This window comes from Budorcas taxicolor, chromosome 1, assembly GCF_023091745.1.
Source record: "Budorcas taxicolor isolate Tak-1 chromosome 1, Takin1.1, whole genome shotgun sequence".
NCBI lineage: Eukaryota > Metazoa > Chordata > Mammalia > Artiodactyla > Bovidae > Budorcas > Budorcas taxicolor.
In genome coordinates this window covers 215,096,981-215,118,290 of record NC_068910.1, presented here as the reverse complement: position 1 = coordinate 215,118,290, position 21,310 = coordinate 215,096,981, and the positions used below count along the sequence as shown (strand labels likewise).

General features: G+C 49.8%; 1 protein-coding gene across 3 annotated transcripts; it reads right to left on the bottom strand.

Annotated features, from left to right (window-relative positions):
- Positions 1-1,103: 1,103 nt before the first annotated feature.
- ETS2 (ETS proto-oncogene 2, transcription factor) lies at positions 1,104-20,863 on the bottom strand. 3 transcript variants are annotated; one of them, XM_052647854.1, is made up of 10 exons: positions 20,731-20,863; positions 16,312-16,383; positions 12,956-13,067; positions 11,603-11,722; positions 11,079-11,279; positions 9,169-9,252; positions 7,456-7,680; positions 6,177-6,440; positions 4,408-4,526; positions 1,104-3,306 (listed from the first exon to the last, which is right to left on the bottom strand). In XM_052647854.1, the coding sequence occupies exons 2-10, from the start codon at positions 16,381-16,383 to the stop codon at positions 3,091-3,093; spliced, it is 1,413 nt and encodes a 470-aa protein (XP_052503814.1). In that variant the 5' UTR covers positions 20,731-20,863; the 3' UTR covers positions 1,104-3,090. The 3 variants fall into 3 exon arrangements, with proteins under 3 accessions (XP_052503814.1, XP_052504497.1, XP_052505264.1); XM_052648537.1 differs by lacking the exon at positions 4,408-4,526; XM_052649304.1 differs by lacking the exons at positions 16,312-16,383; positions 20,731-20,863 and having other exon boundaries at positions 11,603-11,814.
- Between the last annotated feature and the right edge of the window lie 447 nt (positions 20,864-21,310).

Genomic DNA, 21,310 nt, shown 5'->3' with positions numbered 1-21,310 from the left:
GGTCTGTCTAGTCAAGGCTATGGTTTCTCCTGAGGTCATGTATGGATGTGAGAGTTGGACTGTGAAGAAGGCTGAGTGCTGAAGAATTGATGCTTTTGAACTGTGGTGTTGGAGAAGACTCTTGAGAGTCCCTTGGACTGCAAGGAGATCCAACCAGTCCATTCTGAAGGAGATCAACCCTGGGATTTCTTTGGAAGGAATGATGCTAAGGCTGAAGCTCCAGTACTTTGGCCACCTTATGTGAAGAGTTGACTCATTGGATAAGACTCTGATGCTGGGAGGGATTGGGGGCAGGAGAAGGGGATGACCAAGGATGAGATGGCTGGATGGTAACACTGACTCGATGGGCATGAATCTGAGTGAACTCCGGGAGATGGTGATGGACAGGGAGGCCTGGCGTGCTGCGGTTCATGGGGTCGCAAAGAGTCGGACACGACTGAGCGACTGAACTGAACTGAAGGTTCTGGAATCCTCACTAATTCTGGAGAGTGGAAAAGAGGTCCAAGAATGAGTTTGCGCTCAGGCATCCTAGGACCACCACCCTTGTCTCGGTTATGTCAGCACTCCAGGGGAGTCGAGGCCTCAATTACAAGTCTTTGAGCTTCCAACCCTAGGTTCTTCTTTCTTTAATTGGATCTTTAAAAACCTATTTAGGTTTTTGGTCATTCCACACAGTATGTGGGATGTTAGTTTCCTGACTAGGGATCAAACCTGCACCCACTGCATGGAAGCAGAGACTTAATCACTGGACCACCACGGATGTTGCTACCCTCGTATTCTTAACAAAAATATCCTGAAGTCTCTTCTGTGATCTCTGCCAAAGCCCAGGTGAAGACAAGATACCCAATTCTTTCTAATCTCTCCTTGAAAAACCTTCTCTTTAAGGAACACTTTTTAGGAATTGCTTCAGGAAGGTTCACAGTAGGTTCCAGCTTGGTCCTGATTTGCTGGGGGAGAGGTGTGTAAAGTCAGTTCAAAGGGGCTGTGACCTGGAGTGACAGCCACCGAGGGGCTGGCCCAGCATTCTGGATCCACTGCCTCCACGCTGGGGGAGGTAGGCATAGGGTTGAAGCATGAAGACTCTTACAAGGAGGAATTGATGTAAACAAAATACTTTATTATTTGAGAAAGAAAAGGCCAGATTACAAAACTGTGACATATAAGTCCTATTTATTATCATGCCAAAGGTTTACCATGGATTTGATTTTCCATGACTCTTGGGTCGAGCCATGTAAAATTGCCAACTCTGTAGATAAAAACAGACAAATACTGGCAAATTCATGCGGTCAAAGCCCAAATAAAACGAGCGAGCGGATGGCCGATTTCTTTCAGCAGCAAGATGTTCCCAGCCGCATGTCTGTTGATGTTATAAACAGCTGTCCAGCAGATAAACAGGTCTTGCTTGAGAAGAACATCCTGTGCTTAGCCATAGTGCAGTCTTGTCTGGGTACTAGACTCAGTGGTCCCCCTTCCGGCTCTCCTCTGCTCACCCTACCACCCAATTCCCCCATCTCATCACATGGAGGATTTGTCTTCAGAGACGTCACCACTGGTCCCCCTACGACGCTAGTGAAGTCTGACTTGGAAACCAACTCGATCCGTTTACAAAAGCCAGGAACACAGGCTGAACCAGGGGTTCCTTCAAAAGGACTATGAAAGTCTCCATCACGATGAAGACGTTTTCTTCACATGAACGACCCCAACGCCTTCTCTTTCCCATCTTGCTGACCCTCTATTTGCCTCTGGGCATCATTCTGTGTGCAAGAAAATAAAAACTGTGGACACTCAACAGAAAGGAGCAGCTTGGTGTCCGGAAAGCCTGAGACTCCACAGGTAAGCAAGACGGGACAAAATCAGGCTCCACTCATGCTCGAGAGGTTTATTAATTAAACCTCCCCTGCCCCTGCACCTTCAGCTCTGTACCGTTGGTTCACTTTCCACAGTGCTGCAGTAAAAGTAAAACTTTCTTACAAATTACATTTTTTTTCCAGTGAATTACTTTTGCAGTAAAAATAGCTGCTACATAAATCCCTCCTGATCTCTGAAAAGGAGTCGCATAGTTCCAAAAATAGTATTCCTATTTTAATCATACAGCATAATTTGGGGTGTGGGGATGGGGCTGGGGAAGGAAATGCCTGGTCAGGGGAGGTGAGTCGCTGGGGAAAACACAGTTGAACTAAAAAATAAAGTAAATTTTGTATATAAACTTATTTCAAGGCATGCATAGAAATGGAAAACATATGCCATCTGTCAAGAAAAATACTGCTTTATAGCTTTTACATTACAATTAAAGGAGAAGCAGAGAGGCCAGGAGAGGCCCCCAGATAATAACATTAAGTTTCTTATAAAAATTCCCAAATGTACAAAGTCCTTGCCATAGATAATAACCCAGGCAAAACAAAACAAAACAGGAATGAACCTTCTTAGACCTTATTCCTGTAGGCATATTAAATGTAAATAATATACACTTTACAACTTCTCTTAATCTGCACCGGCAGATTAAATGTTTGCAAAAGGACGCCAGTGCTCTTGAAAACCAGCGAACATTGCAAAATGCCATCTGCATTCCTATTTTCACATAGTTTTATAATTATTTTAAATTACAATATACAATTTCTGTTAAATAGGTCTGTTAGGGGACTCTAATAACAATTATAAGGTTACAGTCATATATACAAACTAACTTCAGAAACAGCATGTGTCTTTGCCCCCTCCTCCCCCTCAGAACCAAAGAGAGCTCTTGTGCGATTCCTGGCTGCAAAAAGGCAAAAGAAAAATCCAAGAAGTGTGCGTCCGTGACACGCTTGCTCCTTTGAGAAGACCCAACTGCCTGAACGATCCTGTCACCACACAGCCCGCCCAGGGCTAGGCGGGGGGCTCCAAGCTTCTTCCTGGGCCGATCGAATGGAATAGCATCGTTAAGCAGCGGTTCCGGCAGCAGGCTTTCAGAAGCGAGAAACCGAGCTGCTTCCGGCGGTGTCCGATGGAGTAAGGCCACTGCTTCCGAGAGGCATGCTGGATGTGCCGGTCCGGCCTTTCAGGGTCCTGGGACGGGTCGCTTTGACAGCCCCGCTCCCGGCCCGGGCGGACTCAGTCCTCCGTGTCCGGCTGGACGCCCAGGATGGCGTGCAGTTCCTCGGGCGTGAAGCCCAGCAAGTTCTGCAGGTCGCACACGAAGCGGTACACGTAGCGCTTCCCTGACGTCTTGTGGATGATATTCTTGTCGTAGTAATAGCGCAAACCGCGGCTGAGCTTCTCGTAGTTCATCTTGGGCTTGTTTTTCCTCTTTCCCCACCGGCGCGCCACCTGTGGCGGGGACGGGAAAGAGTGTCATTTAATCCCGCGATTGAAAAATCACCCATGTCTCCCTCGTCCTGGCAAAAACCCTCACAATACCGTAAAGAAAACTATCCTCCCATCGAAATAAATTAATTTTTTAAAAAGAAAGAGCACCGCTTTTGCCCTGATGACAATTTGGATGCATGCTTATTGGACCACCACAAAGGGGCCGAGAGATGCCGTCTGCTTTCCTGCTCTGAATCCCTGGCTATTTATCTGGGGATGGAGGGACAGGCAGATGAGGGAGACGGGTCCCCCGACCCACAGCTTCGTCTGCTGAGGCTTCTCCCTCAGTAACACCTTCAGGAGCCAAGGGTTCAGAATCACGGGGTCGGTCCTGAGACCAAAGGAAACGCTATGTGCCCCCACCTCCTGGGTTTGCACTCCAAGACCCCCACGTCCGCAGCTGCTGCAGTGGGCCCGAGGTCATGTGGACGTCTGCATTCCTCAGTGCCTCTGCTGCCCTGGGTTATTGGGGAGGTGACGTGCCACACCCCACAGGTGCCAGAGACCAGAGGCGCCCCTTGCACTGTCCTTGAAGGGCTGGTATGGGACCCGTCCTCAGCTTTCTCATCCAGACAGGCTGGCACAGCTCCGTCCACCTCAACTGAGGAGTGGGGCTCAGTATCCACTTCCCCTCCCTCCCCCAACAAGGGAAAAAGGCAAATTTCCTACAACACGTTCTGATGGTCAGGCAAGAGCCTCAGTTTACAGCCTGCGCCTTTCGGCTCGATGACAGAGCAAGATGGGGAAGCCCGACAGTGCCGCCTGCACAATCCATGCCGGCGTTCTTGCCTCAAGAACCCCATGGACAGAGGAGCCTGGTGGGCTACAGCGCATGGGGTTGCAGAGAGTCAGACACGACTGGGCCGCTGAGTACAGTGTATTAAACTGCGTATCATCACAATAAGACTCTTTTAAAGGGCCAGAAATGTCTCCTGCAGAAGTGCTCTCATTTGTATATACTTGGGACCCGTTTCTTGCACGTGGGGAATTGGTTATGCAAAGCCCATGTGATGGAATCGGGTTTGAGAACCTGGAGGCTTGAGTCCCCAGGTCTGGATGTACCTCGTCGGGGTCAGCGAGCTTAAACTCCCACCCGTCCCCTGTCCAGCTGATGAATGACTGGCAGGACTTGTCGGAGAGCAATTCTAGAAGAAACTGCCACAGCTGGATAGGCCCGCTTCCTGCAGGGGAGAAGGGGGTGGGTTAGACGTTTTTAAACACAGCAAGGCTTTAGAGTCACCCTCCTGAGACAAGAACTGTGAGATCAAGTGGTATCAAGTGGGTATCAAGGTGAAGGCGTGGCACTGGGTGCTGGTGCCAGCCTTGGATGTGTTAATGGCAGGAGGCCAGACCCCAAGGTGAGGGCTTCTTCCCCCACAGCTCCTGCTCTTGGGAAAGAGATCACTGGGCCCTTGATCTCTGGGCTTGGTCTTTTGGAGAAAAGGAAAAAACCAAAAACAAATTCTGGGCCACCATCTCCTGGCATCAAAATCCTTCCCTCTGTTTAACTGTTCCTTATGTAATAACTTTCAAGGTTTATTTCTAGAAACACCTCGTGGGACAGGGGTGGGGGCGTTAGAAGGGGCCTTTCAGCAGAGTGAGGCATGTCATTCTCAGAACCCCACCCGTAGCTTTCTAACCAGATGACAGTGGCTAAATTGCTTGATCCAAGACTTGGTTTACTGAGTGGTCACTGGGGCACCTAGGGGAGTAGCCAGGGCTTCAACATGTGTTCGGTGAGGTATAAGCTTTGCAAAGTGCTCTCCGTATATCTTTTCTCGATTAATATTTGGAACCACCACCACCTTGAAAGTATCGATATTTCAAAGATGAAGGATAAGATGGGCCCAGCGGCCAGATGGCTTGCCCTGGATCACAAGCTCATCCAAGAGCTGTTCCCCAAAGCACAGTGAGCACATTGTGGATACAGCTGTGACCTGAGTGACCACAGCTAGCACCCTCCAAGCCCACTTCCCCGTCTGTGAAATGGGTTAATACCAGCCATGCTAGGCTGCCCTAGGGTCCCAGTACTGTCCTAGTCAACCACAGAGCTGGCAAGGCAACGGATGGTCACTAACGTTAAAATGAAAAACCACCCACACTGTGGCTGTTTCCCTTCTGATCAGGCCCTAACGCCCATGTATGAAAACGACAGCTATTTTCACTCTCCAAGTAATTTTCACGGCTGTTTGTCTTACAGGACAGAAAAGAAATGGGATGCCTGCGTATTTTTATTTTAACCTATTGGATTTTTTAAAGCAGGTATTTTTTAAATCCCCAGTGGCTCCATATGGTCAAACTATGGAGGTGGGGGGCATAAAAGAAAAAAAAAAGCACATTTAAGGACACAGAAAGCAATCCAAAAAACAAAAACTGGAAATATCTGGTTCTAAAAACAGCTTTAATATTTGTCCCTGCCTAGAACAGCTGTTACCCAAACCTTCAAAATAAGATGGGTTTGAGAAGCAGAAGAAGGTAAACAGTCCCCTTGTTATTGGAGGGCGCTCTGTGCCCCTTCCCCCACCAGGCTACAGTCTCTGAAATTCCGGGCGTGGCTGAGTCAGAGCTTCAGCCTCCTCCAGGGTCCGTGTCCCTCACTGTTCTCTCCTTTTGGGGACCAGCCAGGACTGACCAGGTGAGGGAGCAGCCTGGGGATTCTCACCCACTGTGCTGAGCTCAGCGACCACGAACATCCCTGTCCATGTGGCCTCTTTGGATGCAGGGAGACAGCTCGCTCGGCTTAAGGATGACACCGCACGCATAAAACCTGGAGCGCCAATGCGAGGCATCCAGCGAGAAACGCCCTTGATAAACAAGGTGGCTGCACGCACCTGTGAAGCCGGCCAGCACGGCCGCGGGTATAACTGGTTTGCCCTGTTCCACCGGGTCGCTCCGGTCCTGGATGTAGTCCTTGAAGGACATGGTCGGCTTGCTGAGGCCCAGGGACTGGCTGCAGTCGTCCTCAAAGCTCTCAAAGGAGGGCACCCGCTGCACGTCCAGCAGAGACGACTGGCTGTTCCAGGACTGCAGCAGCGACTCCGAGCTCTCGAAGCTGTCGCCGCCCGTCTCCGGCGAGTCGTGGTCCCTGGGCTTCCCTGGGAGAGACAAGCACAGGCTCTGACCCCTCCAGGACGCAAGGTCAGGGACAACCACCAGCCCCTCCAGGCGTTCGCCCCGCCGGAGCACAGCAACTCAGGTTTCTCACTGAGGCGTCTGTTTCTTATGAATAAACACGCTACTCAAGCGCCTCTTCCATCAAAGGCAGGACAGAGACTGTGTAGCTCCGAGCGGAGGGCTACACCGCATCGGAATGAGCAGCCATGCGGATGGACCTCAGACACAACGTGAGCAAAAGCCCAACACGAGAACACTTTGTATCCAGTTCAAGAACGGGAAAGACGGTGATGAGCAAAGTCAGGACAACAGCATCTTTTGGGGGCAGGGGAAGTGCTACTGAGTGGGAGGGGGTATGAGGGAGCCGTGTGGGATGCTGGCACCCTCTCCATCTCAATCTGCGCGGTGGTCACCCGGGGCATATGAAAAAAAAATCCAACCTGAGTTTTGTCTACTGCACACTTGCGAGTGTGTTCAGTCTCTCAGTCGTGTCTCTTTGCAACCCCGTGGACCATAGCTCGCCAGGCTCCTCTGTCCATGGGAGTCTCCAGGCAAGAATACTGGAGTGGGTTGCCATGCCCTCCTCCAGGGGATCTTCCCACCCCAGGGATCGAACCTATGTCTCTGCACTGCAGGCGGGTTCTTTATGACACCTGGAAATATGCATTTTCATCTCCACAAAGACATCCCATCACCTGCCTACACTGCCTCCTCCAACAGCCCACTGGGTGGGTGGAGGACTTCGGCTACGGGAGCAGGAACTCTGCTGGTTCTTCGAAACCCTCCAGGGCCCCGGACCAGAGCTGGAGGCACGTGACGAACAAGCTCGCTGAGCATCGCTGCTGTGGCCGTGTCCCGGCAGCCCAGTCCTTGAGCTCCTCCAGGAGCAGAGCACGGGCCGACTGATTAAGAAACTCAGGTCACGGTCTGACCGTGGCCCCGGGAAATTACATCCGCAGTCCCACCGAGAGGCGCACTCGGGAGCCTGGGCCTCACCAGAAGTGCTAGAGAGCAGGTTCAAGCTGCCAGCTGGGAAGTCCTGGCTGACCGAGCAGTAGTTGACGCTGACGGTGCTGAGTCGGGCCTTGGGGAACATCTGGAAGTCCTGCTCTGGCCCAAGAGTGCTGGGCGCTGAGGACGCTGGACACAGGCCGTCCAGGAGGCCGCCTTTAGAGTAATTCTGTGTCTGCACGCCGTACGGTGCCTGCTCCACGCCAAAACCTACAACACAGGACCGCAGACCACACAGCTGTCAGGCGACATCAGCGTGAGGACCAGAGGCCCTACACGCCTCCAAACAGAGGGAATGAGAGCAGACCCACCCACTCCAGCCCTCCCTCTGCAAGACCTCAGTGGACATGCTGAGGCTTGACGGGCAGCTTTTCCACCGAGTCCTCCTCTGACCTAACTGTCCATCTTCTTAGTCCAGGGCCCTTTCCCAAAAGGCTCGCAGCCTCCGGACCCTGGGGGCAATGCTGCAGGTGGATATTCCTAATGCTTCCACGGGAGCCTCAGGATGACAGGGTCACTGGCTCTTTCGCCTCCTGAGGAAACTGAGGTCCAGACCAACTAAGCGATCTGCCAACCACCCTGTGACCCGTAAGTGAGCCTGTCCAGTCACCCTGCCCACGCCTAAGGGGACCACCGTAAGCTGCGCTCACCAGCGTCAACCACCAGAAACACCGACCCAAATTCCGTAACATCCCAAGTTCAGAGCAAATGGGGTACTGCTGTTCACACACCTCCTGCGCCTGCTACCTTTATCTATTACCCTGATCTGACCCCAGCGATCGGATCACTCCATTCTGCCCCTTGCGTTATAAATTGCCTCAACCAACGCTGGCCAATGCAAAGGGTAACACAAGCCACCAGAATGCAATGTTAGATTTTCTAACAGCCCCACTGGAAAACTAAGAAGATGCTGGCAAAACGAGTTTGAACATTTTACTTGGCCCAGGAGATGGTTAAGAACCCACCTGCCAATGCAGGAGATGCAAGAGACGTGGGTTCTACCCCTGGGTTGGAAAGATCCCCTGGAGGAGGAAATGGCAACCCACTCCAGTATTCTTGCCTGGAGAATCCCATGGACAGAGGAGTCTGGTGCTGCTGCTGCTGCTAAGTCACTTCAGTTGTGTCCGACTCTGTGCGACCCCATGGACTGCAGCCTACCAGGCTCCTCCGTCCATGGGATTCTCCAGGCAAGAACACTGGAGTGGGTTGCCATTGCCTTCTCCAATGCATGAAAGTGAAAAGTGAAAGTGAAGTTGCTCAGTTGTGTCTGACTCTGTGTGACCTCATGGACTGCAGCCCACCAGGCTCCTCTGCCCATGGGATTTTCCAGGCAAGAGTACTAGAGTGGGGTGCCATTGCCTTCTCCGAGTCTAGTGAGCTACAGTCTATAGGGTCACAGAGAGATACAGCTGATTAGAATGTATGCAAGAAATCCATTACCATTTCAACATGTAATCATAATTATAAAAATTATTAAGGAGACATTTATATTAAGACTTTCAGATTGGTGGGCATGAGTTTTATCTCACTGCACATCTCAGTGTGGACCAGCAACACTTCAAGTGCCCAGTGGCCTGGATTTGTGAGTGTGCCCATTGTGTGGGGCAGTGCAGGTCTAGACCCTGGCTTCGAACCCTTCGCGAATCTAACAGGAAGTCTTAGAACCAAGCTCTTAAGGGCAGAATTCATTGCACTGACCTAACGAATTGCTATTAATCCAATGAGGAACTGAGTTGAGGTGCGAATTTTCTTCATACTGATCTTCGTTCTTTTCTTGGTTTTCTGAAAAATTGACAGAGGAAATAGAAAATTACAAATTGAGAGGTTTTAAATGACACAAGGAAAAAAAGTTCCTTTCTGAATTACTGTTCTACGGTTATTCCAGCATAAAGAAATGCATTTCAGCTGCATACTTAATCCGATGGTGTCCTGCGCCATTATGTCTTTTAAAAGTACTAGAGACAGCAACGTATTTTCCTAATAACTAGAAAAAGACTTCTAAAATTAGCGCTGCCATTGGCAAAGTTAAATTTTCTATTGTATAATTTGAGCGATCTAGGTGATGTATTGAATTCATCCATGCAGCCCACAAAGGGTTAGATGCTTATGAAGTAGCCCCGCCACCAGGGGCTGGGAGCACAGCAAATTAGGGACCTGGGCAGGTTCTCTGCCCTGGTGATACTTCAGATCCATCACCTCAAACCCTAAGGGGTATCCACGGGTGGGAGGAGCCACAGAGAGGTCAAAAGAGTGCCATGGGTGTCCAAATGGGGCACATGTGTCCAGGAACTTTAAAAAGGAAAAGGTTGGCATTCTCTGTGTGAACTTATTTCTACAAACACACAACCACACACACACATATCCAGACACACACACTGAGAAATCGCAAAATGGGTCCAACATGCCAACAAACAGATTCAAACAGAAACTTGTCAGATCAGACTTGTCCAGGTTCAGGGAAAATTTAAGGGTCTTTAGGTTTCCCTGGCTCTCAGAAGTCATAACTACAAAGAGCTGGTGGGGGGCCCTGACATCTTTTTAAGATGCTGAGTCTGTAATAGATGTTGAAACTCAGAGTTTAAAATCAACTGAATGAGAAATATTTCTCTGACCTCTACCAACAAGCTTATTTTCTTATATTTTTAACTTGAAGGATTCCTATGTTTTGCTTTTTTAACTCAGTGTTGTTGTTTTTTTTCTTTTATCCAAAATGTGTATTGGGAAGGTTTCCCATTCATCTCGATACAGGGTACGTCGAGTGCTGCTTCGGTCTGAAGGAGCAGCCTTCTGTAAGCCTTGCTCTTCCTCCTGAAGGCTGGCCAAGGACAGCACAGCCATGAACACACATAACTACTGCCTGTGCACGGGTAAAGACAGGGTGATTCTGTAGCATCCTGGGCATTTCACACCCATGAAACAGGAACTGGGGCTCTGCATGAGGTGCTTGTTCCTGCTTCCTCTTCTCTTCTGGAGAGTGATGAAGGAGATACTTTGCAGGAGGCACGCGCTCATGGGGAGGGCGTCACTGCTGGTAAGGCTCAATGTATTTTCAACACTAGTCTCAATGCTCTTTTTAGGTCAAAATCGACATTTTCTACATGAGAGTTCTTTTGCTTGAAGGGCAGTTTCTGTACAATATTTCAGTGTATAAAATATACTTCAATTACTTCTACATTTGTTTATAAACATAAAACAAAAAGTCTTTGTGGGATCCCATCTGGTCTTAGGGAAAATAACTGTAAAATTCCCAGTTTATCAAAGGCATGCTTTTGTTGGGACCAACTGATTTCTTAAGGCTCTATGAAGTGAGCCCCCAAACACAGGCATCCCAGTTGCCTTGACGTCAGAGCCACATGTATGCCTCCGACTCATGAGGTCTGGCGACACTGAACACCTTGGTGACTAAGGCTCCCACCTTGTGGCTAATGCTCCCCACACACGTACTTAAGTGGAAGTGAAATCTATAATCACCACCACAGAGCTGACTCGTGGCAATGCCATTTTCAGTCCATCTGCCTTCCGTCACTGAATCGCCGACCCTACAGTTAGCATGCACAGCTCCCCTCTTCACTCTTTCCCACCACAATCGCCCCGTTGCTCACAGGTACCTTTGATCATCTGCTCCAGATGCTCCCAGAGAATATCGCCCACAAAGTCAGGCGCCAGCTCCAAAAAGCGCTCTTTGCCGAGGTTACACAGCACCTGCCCTGTCATGCCAAACCTCTGCAGGTTCACATCCACGAGACTGAACTCGTTGGTGGCCCAGAGAAGCCACTGGCACACCTGCTGCTCAGTCCACAGCCATGGACCTAGCAGGGAGGGGAGAAAAGGCGGTGAGGCCAGATGCACTCCTGATTTACCTGCAGAGCCCCGATGGGCACCAGGGCTCAGGGTGATGAGCCGACAGATACCCAGGAAGATGCTGAGGTGCTAACAGCAGTGCTGGAAGAAGTGTTCAGAGGGGTGGGTTTTGAAATAAAAACTGGCTCAGCTTCATGAGATTTCTGTCTCTCTTTGCAAGACACCCTAGGTGCATGCTTGAAATGACACCATCTCAAGCTACGGCGGCCCGACTCCCTCCCTGGTCTAGCACGGCGCAGGGCAGAATGCAGCGCCAAGAAGCAGCACTTACTCTTCGGGATCCCCAGCCGGCGTTGCTCCTTTTTGAAGCCACTGAAGGTGGCTTTTAAGGCTTGACTCATCACAGCCTTGCTGCATGGGGTCAGCAGAGGCAACTCGCAGTTGGCTGAGTCTGGAAAACAAACCCCACGGGGATGTTAAAGAGTTCCAGCTGGCCACAACACAGGGCGAACGGATGGGGGAGGAGGCAGGGAGTCTTAGCTCCTATGGAAGAACAATGAGAATCCTCAGTCTTCAGCATCATTCCCCAGAGGAGCGTAAATATTAATATGAACCAAAATGGTTTCTGAACGAAACTGAGAAAATATATTATAATTTAATAAAACACGTATTATTTTAATCATTATGTAACTATACTTCTTACAATTTAATAACTACCCTTATTTGGAAAAAAAATGTAAAGCAACACTCGAGTTGAATTTTTGCCAAACTTCAGAAAGCAGCGATCGACGCCTAGGTAAGGTTTCTCTTGCAGGCCAGCCAGTCTTACATTTTTGACAATGGAGGAAGTTGCGTGGTTTCTCACCAAAAGCCTTAAGGGGTTGTAAATAGCTAATCTGAAAGCGACTTCCATCCATTAAACTAAGCTGCAGGCAAAGGGACAGCAGATGTCACAGGAACACATAGTACTTAGCACCTGTGACGTCAGTTTTTTGGAAAACAACGTTCTCTGCATTCCCTCAGCAATTTCAAGAATGATGAACGGCTGTCACGTGACAGCGCACTTACGCAAGCATATGCGTTTTAATTAATTTTCTGGGCTGTATTTTTTAGCACTGACTTCATGTGACAAAGTCACCTCTGGAATGTCTCCCCCTAATAACTCTATCATAGTAATCACAGAGGCATCACCTGATGGGCTATTCCTTTCAAAAGAATGAACACTGATATGAAGAGCTATAGGCACAAAGGCAGATAGTTAAAGATGAGCAGAAATACTTTGCTGCCCCAAAACCGGCGGTAGTGGGGGGAAAATCTAAGCTAAGGATGTGAACCTAGGGTGAAAAGGTGGGGTGCACTGTGAGGTCCACTGGTCTGTGTCACAGAGGGGACTGGGAGATGGGGCCTGGGCTGGCTGCAGAGTTGGAGCAGCCTAAGGAGCCGCTCAGGGCCCCCTGCGGTTTGCCCCCGCAGGGCACCTCCTCTCCCTGGGGTGTGTCTGGCGGGTAAGGACTTCACAGTCACCAGCTGCATAAAAAGAACTGTTTTCTCCCAGATCCCAGCCTCTGTCTGACTTTTCACACAGATTCAAGACATCAACGTGCATCCCTTACGAACGGTCATCTAAGAACTGAGATCCTTAGGGACATCACGCTCAATTCATCAGGTCTGAGTAACCAATTACCATGAGAAATCGAATCCAAGCCAGTTGGCACTTCCTGGAGTGTTTGCTCTTCATTTAGGGAGGGGAAAACCGCAAGCAGGGACCCATCAAAGGTGTCAAAGGCGGCCTGGCGCTGCAAAGGCAAGAGGGAAAGAAAACGCAAACGTTGGCATTTACACTTAGTTAATGACCTGTTTTAAAAGTGGTCCATGGGCAGCCTCACCAAGACACCCTAAAATTCAATTTGCCAGTTAGAAAGCCACGCATGGAATCGACCAGTTGGTACTCTGAGCAGACTTCTGAGAAGATCCAAGTGACCCAAAGGATCTCTTTACTCTGGGTCACTTATAGGCACACCTTGGAGACGCTGCAGGCTTGGTTCCAGACCACCAAAGTACAGTAACTATCACAGTAAAGCGAGTCACAGAAACTTCTTGGCTTCCCAATACATATAAAAGTTACTCTTACACTATTAAGTCTGCAACAGCATGCTGCCTAAAAACTGTGCACATACCTTAATTAAAAAATACTTTATTGCTAAAAAATGCTAACCATCATCTGAGCCTTACTTTGTAATCTTTTTGGTAGCAGAGGGTTTAAAATATGTCGAGGATTACCAAAATGTGACACAGAGACACGAAGTGATCAAATGCTGTTGGAAAAATGGTGCCAATCAATGCTAGACTGCAGCGTTAGCACAAGCCTTCAATTTGTAAAAAAAAAAAAAAAAAAAAACACCTCAGTATAGCAAAGTGCAGTCTATCAAGGTCTGCCTGTCATCAACCACAGAATCAGAATGACTGGGAATTTACTTTTAATGGCCTAATCAAGTTAAATGTATAGGTTAAGCAAACAAACCTAAAACCAAGAGAGTCTTAGAACAGTGCCTGGAGGGACTCAGAAAACACCTCAATCGAAACACCTGGCCCTTCTCAGCTAAATGGGTGAGACAGGCAGGCCGTGTGCATAAGGAAAGCAACAATGTAACATTATCCCCTAATTAAAAAGAAAAAATCCTATGAGAAATCATAATGGAAAATAATATTTTTAAAATGTACATCTATGTACATACGTGTAAATATATATATGTATAACCAAATCACTTTGCTGTATGACAGGAATTAACAACAACGTAAATCAACTATGTGTGTGTACAGGTAATTGTGTCTGACTTTTTGCAACCCTATGGACTGTAGCCCTCCAGGCACCTCTGTCCATGGAATTTTCCAAGCAAGAATACTGGAGTGGGTTGCCATTTCCCCCTCCAAAGGATCTTCCAGAACCAGGGATCAAACCTGTGTTTCCTGCCTCTCATGCCTTAGCAGGCAGATTCTTTACCACCGCACCCCCTAGGAAGCCCTACTATATTTATACTTCAATATATAAGGAAAATAAATAAGGGGGGGAGGGAAGAAACAAAAAAAAAGATCCTTGGCAAAACAGCTTCAGCTCACTGCAATTAAGATGAAAGGCAGGGAAAGAAAAAAATCAAATGACAAAAATCAAACAAAATACTTATGAGAACATTCCTTAAGATTTAATTTTGTAAAAATGTAGTGTATTGAAAAGGTCACTCCGTCACTGCCTCCCATCATCTATGAAGGGGAAAGATTTCCAAAGAAAACAGATTTAAAGTTAAACTACCTACAATTTAGGGGAAGAGACACACACACACAGAAAGATAAGCTTGGAGCTGTGAGAATTTCAAATACAAATGGAAGAGCCTGTACTGTAAGACTCATTTGTAAGTAACAGACAAAGGCCTGATTCATCATTGCCTAACTTGTGGAAGAAAAACGTGAAGAACGGCTATATTTTTCCAACATAAGCTGGAAATCCCATGTCATGTGTAATACAGTGACCCATTCATTGAGTCATCAATTTAAAAGTGTGTAACACATTCACAGATCCAGTGGTTGGTGTGCTTTCTGTTTAGAAACGCAGAACAGTGAATGATGCATGGCGTAAGAGGGCAGACAGAAGTTGGAGCTGTGCCCAATGATGTTGGCGCCCAGCCCCCCAAAAAACCCAAAGCAGGGATACCAACTGCCCAAGACGCGCAGGGTCGGGGGTAGGGGGGGACAGGGAGAGGCCAATCATGCATGTGTGAAATGCTCATCTCAACTTATAAAATGGCTTATAGCAATGATAATTTTGGTGACATACCAGATAGATTTTTAAAATTCCTGGCGTGGAAGCCTGGCATGCTGCAGTCCAAGGGGTTGCCAAGAGTCGTACAGGACTAAGCAACCGAACAACAAAGCGCGGCCCAGGTGACTAAGAAATGCCTTTCCTTTCCTGACTGTGCTTCTATTCTGTTTTTAAAACCAAGAAGCCAAAAGACAAGATAAATTCCCACTGTGTATTTCAACACATCAGTTTCAGCAAAAACGATTTCTTCTCCAAGCCCAGAAATCACACAGGCCTAAGCTCTTTGAGTTTGTAGGAGAAATTTTCTCTCTAGAGGTGTCGTTTCAAACTTAATATTACTGTAATTTCTTGCATGGTTTCTGCCAGGCCACAGTGAAAACGTCTGACCAGACTGAACAACAAACAAAAACCTCACTGGCTTGAAATCTGATCAGTTTCATGATCCTCTGGAAGGACCTGTGTCAGTTTTTGCCTCCTGGGGTTTGATCAGACAAACCGCCTCGTAACGATAGAGAAAACCAGAACATGCTAGAGACACAATAGTATACAAAACACCACCGATCTAAAACCACTGCCTCTGAGACATGTTTACCACAGAACAGTAAAAAAAAAAATCAAATCTCGCTGTCACACTTGGAGAAGGCAAATGGGAAATTATCAACTTGTGTTGCTAAAGAATGTTCCCAAAAGGGAGTGAGATAGAAGCTACATGAAATGTTTATTACAAGGGAGGAGGCTGTTTAATCTGTTTTTCTTTGTTTTTAAACAGCCGCAGTTGTCCCAGGACCCATGGGCACTGACCCCTCTGATCAGAGTAGGACCAGCAGCCAATAATTGGGCCTGCCTGCTGCCTCTAAGCTTTTTCAGCTCTTTGCCATCACTTGAGGAAACTTCCTGGGTGGATAGAACAGATAGCTCCTGCAGTTCTGTTCTCTTGAGAATTTATAGAACGTTCCACATGGTAGGAGCCTCAGAAATCAACTACCAAGGCCTCACCATCTACAAATTGAATGGTTTCCTTCATATCTTGGAGGATAAGTCACACAAACACCAGGAAAACCATTTAACAGATGAAAACGCTGAGACCCAGAGATTAAGCCAACAGTCCAGAGTCACACAACCAGTCTCACGGCTAGAACCAGTCTCCTGGGAGCCAGTTGTTTTTTCACTTCAAGAAACTGAGCTTTCCAATCTTTGTAAGTTTTTATTAAGACTCGTTCACTCACCTTGAGTGTCCCTCTGTAACTGCTGGCCACAGGGGCCACCTGGTCCATGTTCTTGATTCCAAAATCATTCATCTTTAACAAAGAAGAAAGAAAAATTAAGAGCTGAAAGAGGCAACAAACAAGGTGATTGTTAAACCCGCATCCACACCTCAGTTAAAGTGCTCCAGCCCTAACAGGTCATTCAGAACTGAATGCCAGGAATTCTTCTCACAAAGGTGATGCTACTCAAGGAATTAAATAATAATGCCACCTGCAGAATTCCCTCAGGATCTGAGCTGCTCAGATAAAGCTGCCTTCCGGCTGGCTGGGATAGCACAGGACTGGAGTGGAGAAGACCTGTTTCTCATCGTCAATTTCAAGGTCAGCTCAGGGTGTAGGAGCTGTTGGGGGCTGTGGGCGGGTGGGCTGCCCGGCCGTGGACCACCTCCTGCATGCAAGGGGCAGTCAGCTCAATCTGGGAGCTCCAGAGCCAGCCGCCACCGCCACTCCTGGGCAGATCCAAATCCTGGAAAGCCCACTGGAAGACCTGCCTAGGAGGCGCCCTTTCCTCTCCAAGCTCAGGAAGCGTAGAATAAGGAAGAACCGCGGCTTGAGATCAAACCCTCCTGCATTATCTCAGATTCTCCAGCATTGAGCACACAAGCTCAAAATCCTGCGTTTGCGGGCTGCTCAGCTGTGCGTTTCTTTAAGAGGAAGTAACTCCGACTGCAGACCTGCGTGACTTGCTCGGATGCCCTGGGCTTTTACCTTGGATCTGCGCTGACCCGTGTGGTAACCACGTGTGACTCCTGAGCACTTGGCCCTGGACGAGGGCGGACTCAGACGTGCTTGCCCTCGATTTCAAAGATTTCGCAGCGAAAAGTCAACTATCTCAGTTTTGACTCTTTGTTTACTGCGTGTTTATGTAATATTCTGAATGTGTTAGGTTAACTGAAATTAATTTCATCTACTTCACTGTATTTAACAGCGGCCCTTAGAAAACTTAAGAGCTACATGTATGACCTGCAATTGAACAGTTTCCTAAGTGACCTGTGATTTGCTGTAATCAACTGAAAACTTATCTGGGGCCCTAAAACGTTGCTGTTTGCCAGGGTAAGTTAAATATTAGTACATGAGAAAAGTACTTAGATAATCCTGCCAGAGCATTAGATGAAAAAAAAAAAAAAAACCAGAGCAACTGAAGCTGATTTTCAAATACCCTGGGAAAGCCCCCACGACAGCAACCCACCCTCCTGGCTTCAGGACCAGGAACTGGAGGTCTAGAATAGGAAACTTCATGGGTATCTCTCACTGCCCATTCTGAGCTCTCCACTGGGTGCTGCTACCTGTTTCAACCAAAACTTTGAGTAATTAAAATATTGTGCAATGGCTAAGGCTGACTAGCAGAGGCCAACAGCATATTTTCCTGTAACTACTTAATTCGAGTTTGTCCTTTCTTGTTTTCCCTTTTTGGTCAACATTATGGCTAAACCAGACCTCCTAAGGACTCAGCATACAGACACAGACACACCTCCTTGGCTAGAAAGGCAGTGTGGGAGGAGAGTCCCTGCCACAGGGGAGGCCAGAGGCCAGAGGGGTGGGGGTGGTGTGCACGCTCAGTCGTGTCAGACTCCATGACCCCATGCAGTGGAGCCCGCCAGGCTCCTCTGTCCATGGAATTTTCCAGGCAAGAATCCTGGAGTGGGTTGCCATTTCCTCCTCCAGGGGATCTTCCTGACCCAGAGATGGAACCTGTGTCTCCTGCACTGGCAGGCAGATGCTTTACCACCGAGCCACCTGGGGGGTGGGGGGAGTTGTTAAAAACCTCTGAGGGCAGGTCATCATCAGGGTGGCCAATCAAATATCAATATACACTATGGATGATCACTGCCCTGGTAGGTTCCTCCTTTCAAAGACCTAAGCCTGAGCTGAGGGACCACACCTTGCCACCTTACTCAACAGTCTGACATCCCTGAGAGGTAGATGTTATGCCATCTGACTGAGAGGCTACAGAGACCCCCCCCCCCCTCCGTCCCAGGACTTTGCCCAGGATCACAGGGCTACTGCGGGGGTGCGGGGGGACCCTCAGGAGCACAGAGCAGACCAAATCCCATTGGGGGTATAGTGCAACCTGAGCTCCACCTTGAGCCAGGATCCCCTGAATGGTGAGGCCTGGACCCTCCTCCCAGCAGTGAAGAGCAGAGATCACACACAGATACCACAAGACTAGACTCCTGCTCGAAGACTTTGCACAGATGCAAAATGCTCCTTAATGGAGAGCTTTATTCCACCGATCTGCACGAAAGAAGCCCTGTCACCTGTTGATGACATCAGCAAGCCTCAAAACAGAAGACCAAAATGAAAGGACATCTGGGGTGTAGTCAGTTACCCATCTCCTTCTCCGGACATGCAGACTTTATTCCACATTCTTGAGCTCCACAGAGATGGACCGAGAATAGATGTGGAAGGCTATGGAGCAGCCTCGCCTGGTTTTTGTGTACAAATTCTGCGAGGAAAGGCAGTCTACCACTCCCATGTAAAGAGCTCTAATTACCAGCTGCGGAATAGAATTCTTTTGTTGTCCGGCTTTTAATTTGTTTTGTAAAAACCATGTAGAATCAGAGTGCTCTGCCAATCGTTGCTGGCAAACACGTAGCTAATCAAATTTAAGTTCCCATTTTACTCAACAGGTTCACAGGTGGCTCAGTGGTAAAGAATCTGTTTGCCAATGCAGGAGACACAGATTCAGCCCCTGGGTTGGGAAGATGCCCTGGAGAAGCGAACGGCAACCTACTCCAGTATTCTTGCCTGGAGAATCCCATGGACAGAGGAGCCTGGTGGGGTTCATGGGGTTGCAGAGAGTGAGATGTGCGTGACAGCGTCTAAACAACAGTTCTACTCAACATGGCTTGTGAAGATAGCAGACAGGCCAACTCAGTCCACATAAATCAATTTCACATTCAGGTCTTTTTGCCATTGCCCTATTGATTGCTGCTCTTGAGCAACAACAGAAAAAAAATTGGGTAAATGGCAGACATGTTCAATTTTAAAACAAGTAGAACTTGCTCAACAACAGGACCCTTATGGGAACAAGTGATTGCTTCTGCGAGATTACAGCACAGGTTTGCATTTAGGCAAATTGAAAAAGGAAAAAAAAAAAAAAAATCAAACCCTAAGCACACTTTTGAAGATTGGTTTTCTTTTTCCTTTGAAAGCTATCAATTTAGGGAGAGGAAAGACTAATCCCAGAAATGAGTGTTAGACTATTTCCCTGCAGGACACACAGTGCTCTAGTTTACTGTACTGTGATATTATTCAGAATTTTAATAAACCTTAACTTAGAGATTTATCTCCCTGATTGGTGGCGGTGTGAGATGGCAGACAGCGCACAGGCGCTTCCACTGCACGGAACAAGATGAATCTCTTACCGGTAAATTAAAATTAATTACCCCTATCTCCAAAGGGGGCTGCTCATTTCTTTATTCCCTAAATAAACTGCAGGTCAAATACTATTTTAGGATACCCTACAATTGAATACAGGCCAATACAAAAGTCTCGAGTGCTTAAAAAAAGAAAAAAAAGGCCATATACGCACAAACGCTGTTACCCCTTCGTCCAAAATGCTGTAAGATCCCGAAATTGGAGGCAGCCTTGCGCACCCACAACCCCATTTCCGACACTGTCCCCACGTTCACCTCCCGGCATCAACGGGCCCGAATGCAGAGGTCTTGGGGAGCCCGCGGGGGTCTCGGTAGAGCCGCCGGACCCTCCCCGGGCCCCCGTCGCCTGCCGCCCTGGCCGGGCCCCGGACGCGACAGCGCAGGTGACCGGGAGCGGGGGTGGGAGCCGCAGTTCCTCAGGTGTTTCAGGCGCCCCGGATCTTGCCGGGCCCGGCGCCCTCCGGTAAGTCACCGGCAAACTGGGGCGCGCCAGGGCCCCTCAGACACCTTCTCGCGCGTCCCCCAAGCCCCCAGGCGAAACCAGGTTCGCCGGGCGCCCACCGGCAGGAGCCACCCCCGCCTTCACGCCTGCGTTTCCTTTTAAAACAAAAGCAAGTGAAACGAGCCGGCGCGCCCTGCCCGCCCCAGCCGCCTCGGCGACCCCAGGCCCCGCGGCCCAAGTTCCGAGCCGGGTCCGCGCGTCACGGCCGGGCCCACCTTAAACCCTGCTCGCCGCCCACCCACCTACCCCCAAAGCCACTCGGCCACCCAGGGAACAAGAGCCCCAAGCGGACCGATCCTGGACGCGCGACCCCAGAATCCCACGAATAATCGCCACCCTGCCTGGACACCAGCTGCGCCCCGGGGATCTGGGGCGCCACCCGCGTCCCCAACTCGGTTCCTGGGTTCCCCGGGAGAGAAGCGGGCGCCGCAGGGCGCTCCCCGCCCGCCGACCCCCGCCGGACCCTGGCCACCCCACCCGGCCCGACCCCGCTCTTACCGCGCCGCTTCGGGCAGGGCCGCCCGGGGCTCGAAGCCCGGGCTTCCTCGGTGCGCGCCGGCGAGAGCGCGGGCGCGCGAGCACGGTGCTCGGGGAGGCCGGGGGCGGCGGACGGGCTCGGGGCGCTCGGGGAGGCCGGGGCGGACCGGGGACGGCGGGCGGGCCCCGGGAGATCCGGGAGGCCTCGGCGGGCCAGGGCCGGCGGGCCGGCTCGGGGCGATCGGGGCGATCCGGGCTGTGGCTGCACCGCGCTCCGCGCCGCCGCCGGAGGAAGTAACCGGCCGGTCCCGTCCGCCGCGCGCTCTTCTGGAGCCGGGCTATCGGGGGGAGGCGGGAGGAGGGAGGAGGGAGGGGACTTAGGGACAAGGAGGCGGGGCGGAGGGGGAGGGGAGAGAGGAGGAGCGGCGGCGGAGGGGCCAGGCGGGGAGCCTGCGTGCGGAGAGGAGGGGCCGAGGGGAGGGGAGGAGCGCGGAGCCGGAGGCGGAGCCGGACTTGCCCAGGCGGACCTCGCCCGGCGCCTGCTGTCGCTCGGCGGCCGCTCACCCAGGGCCGCTGCGGGCCTGGGCCTCCGAAAGTCCGG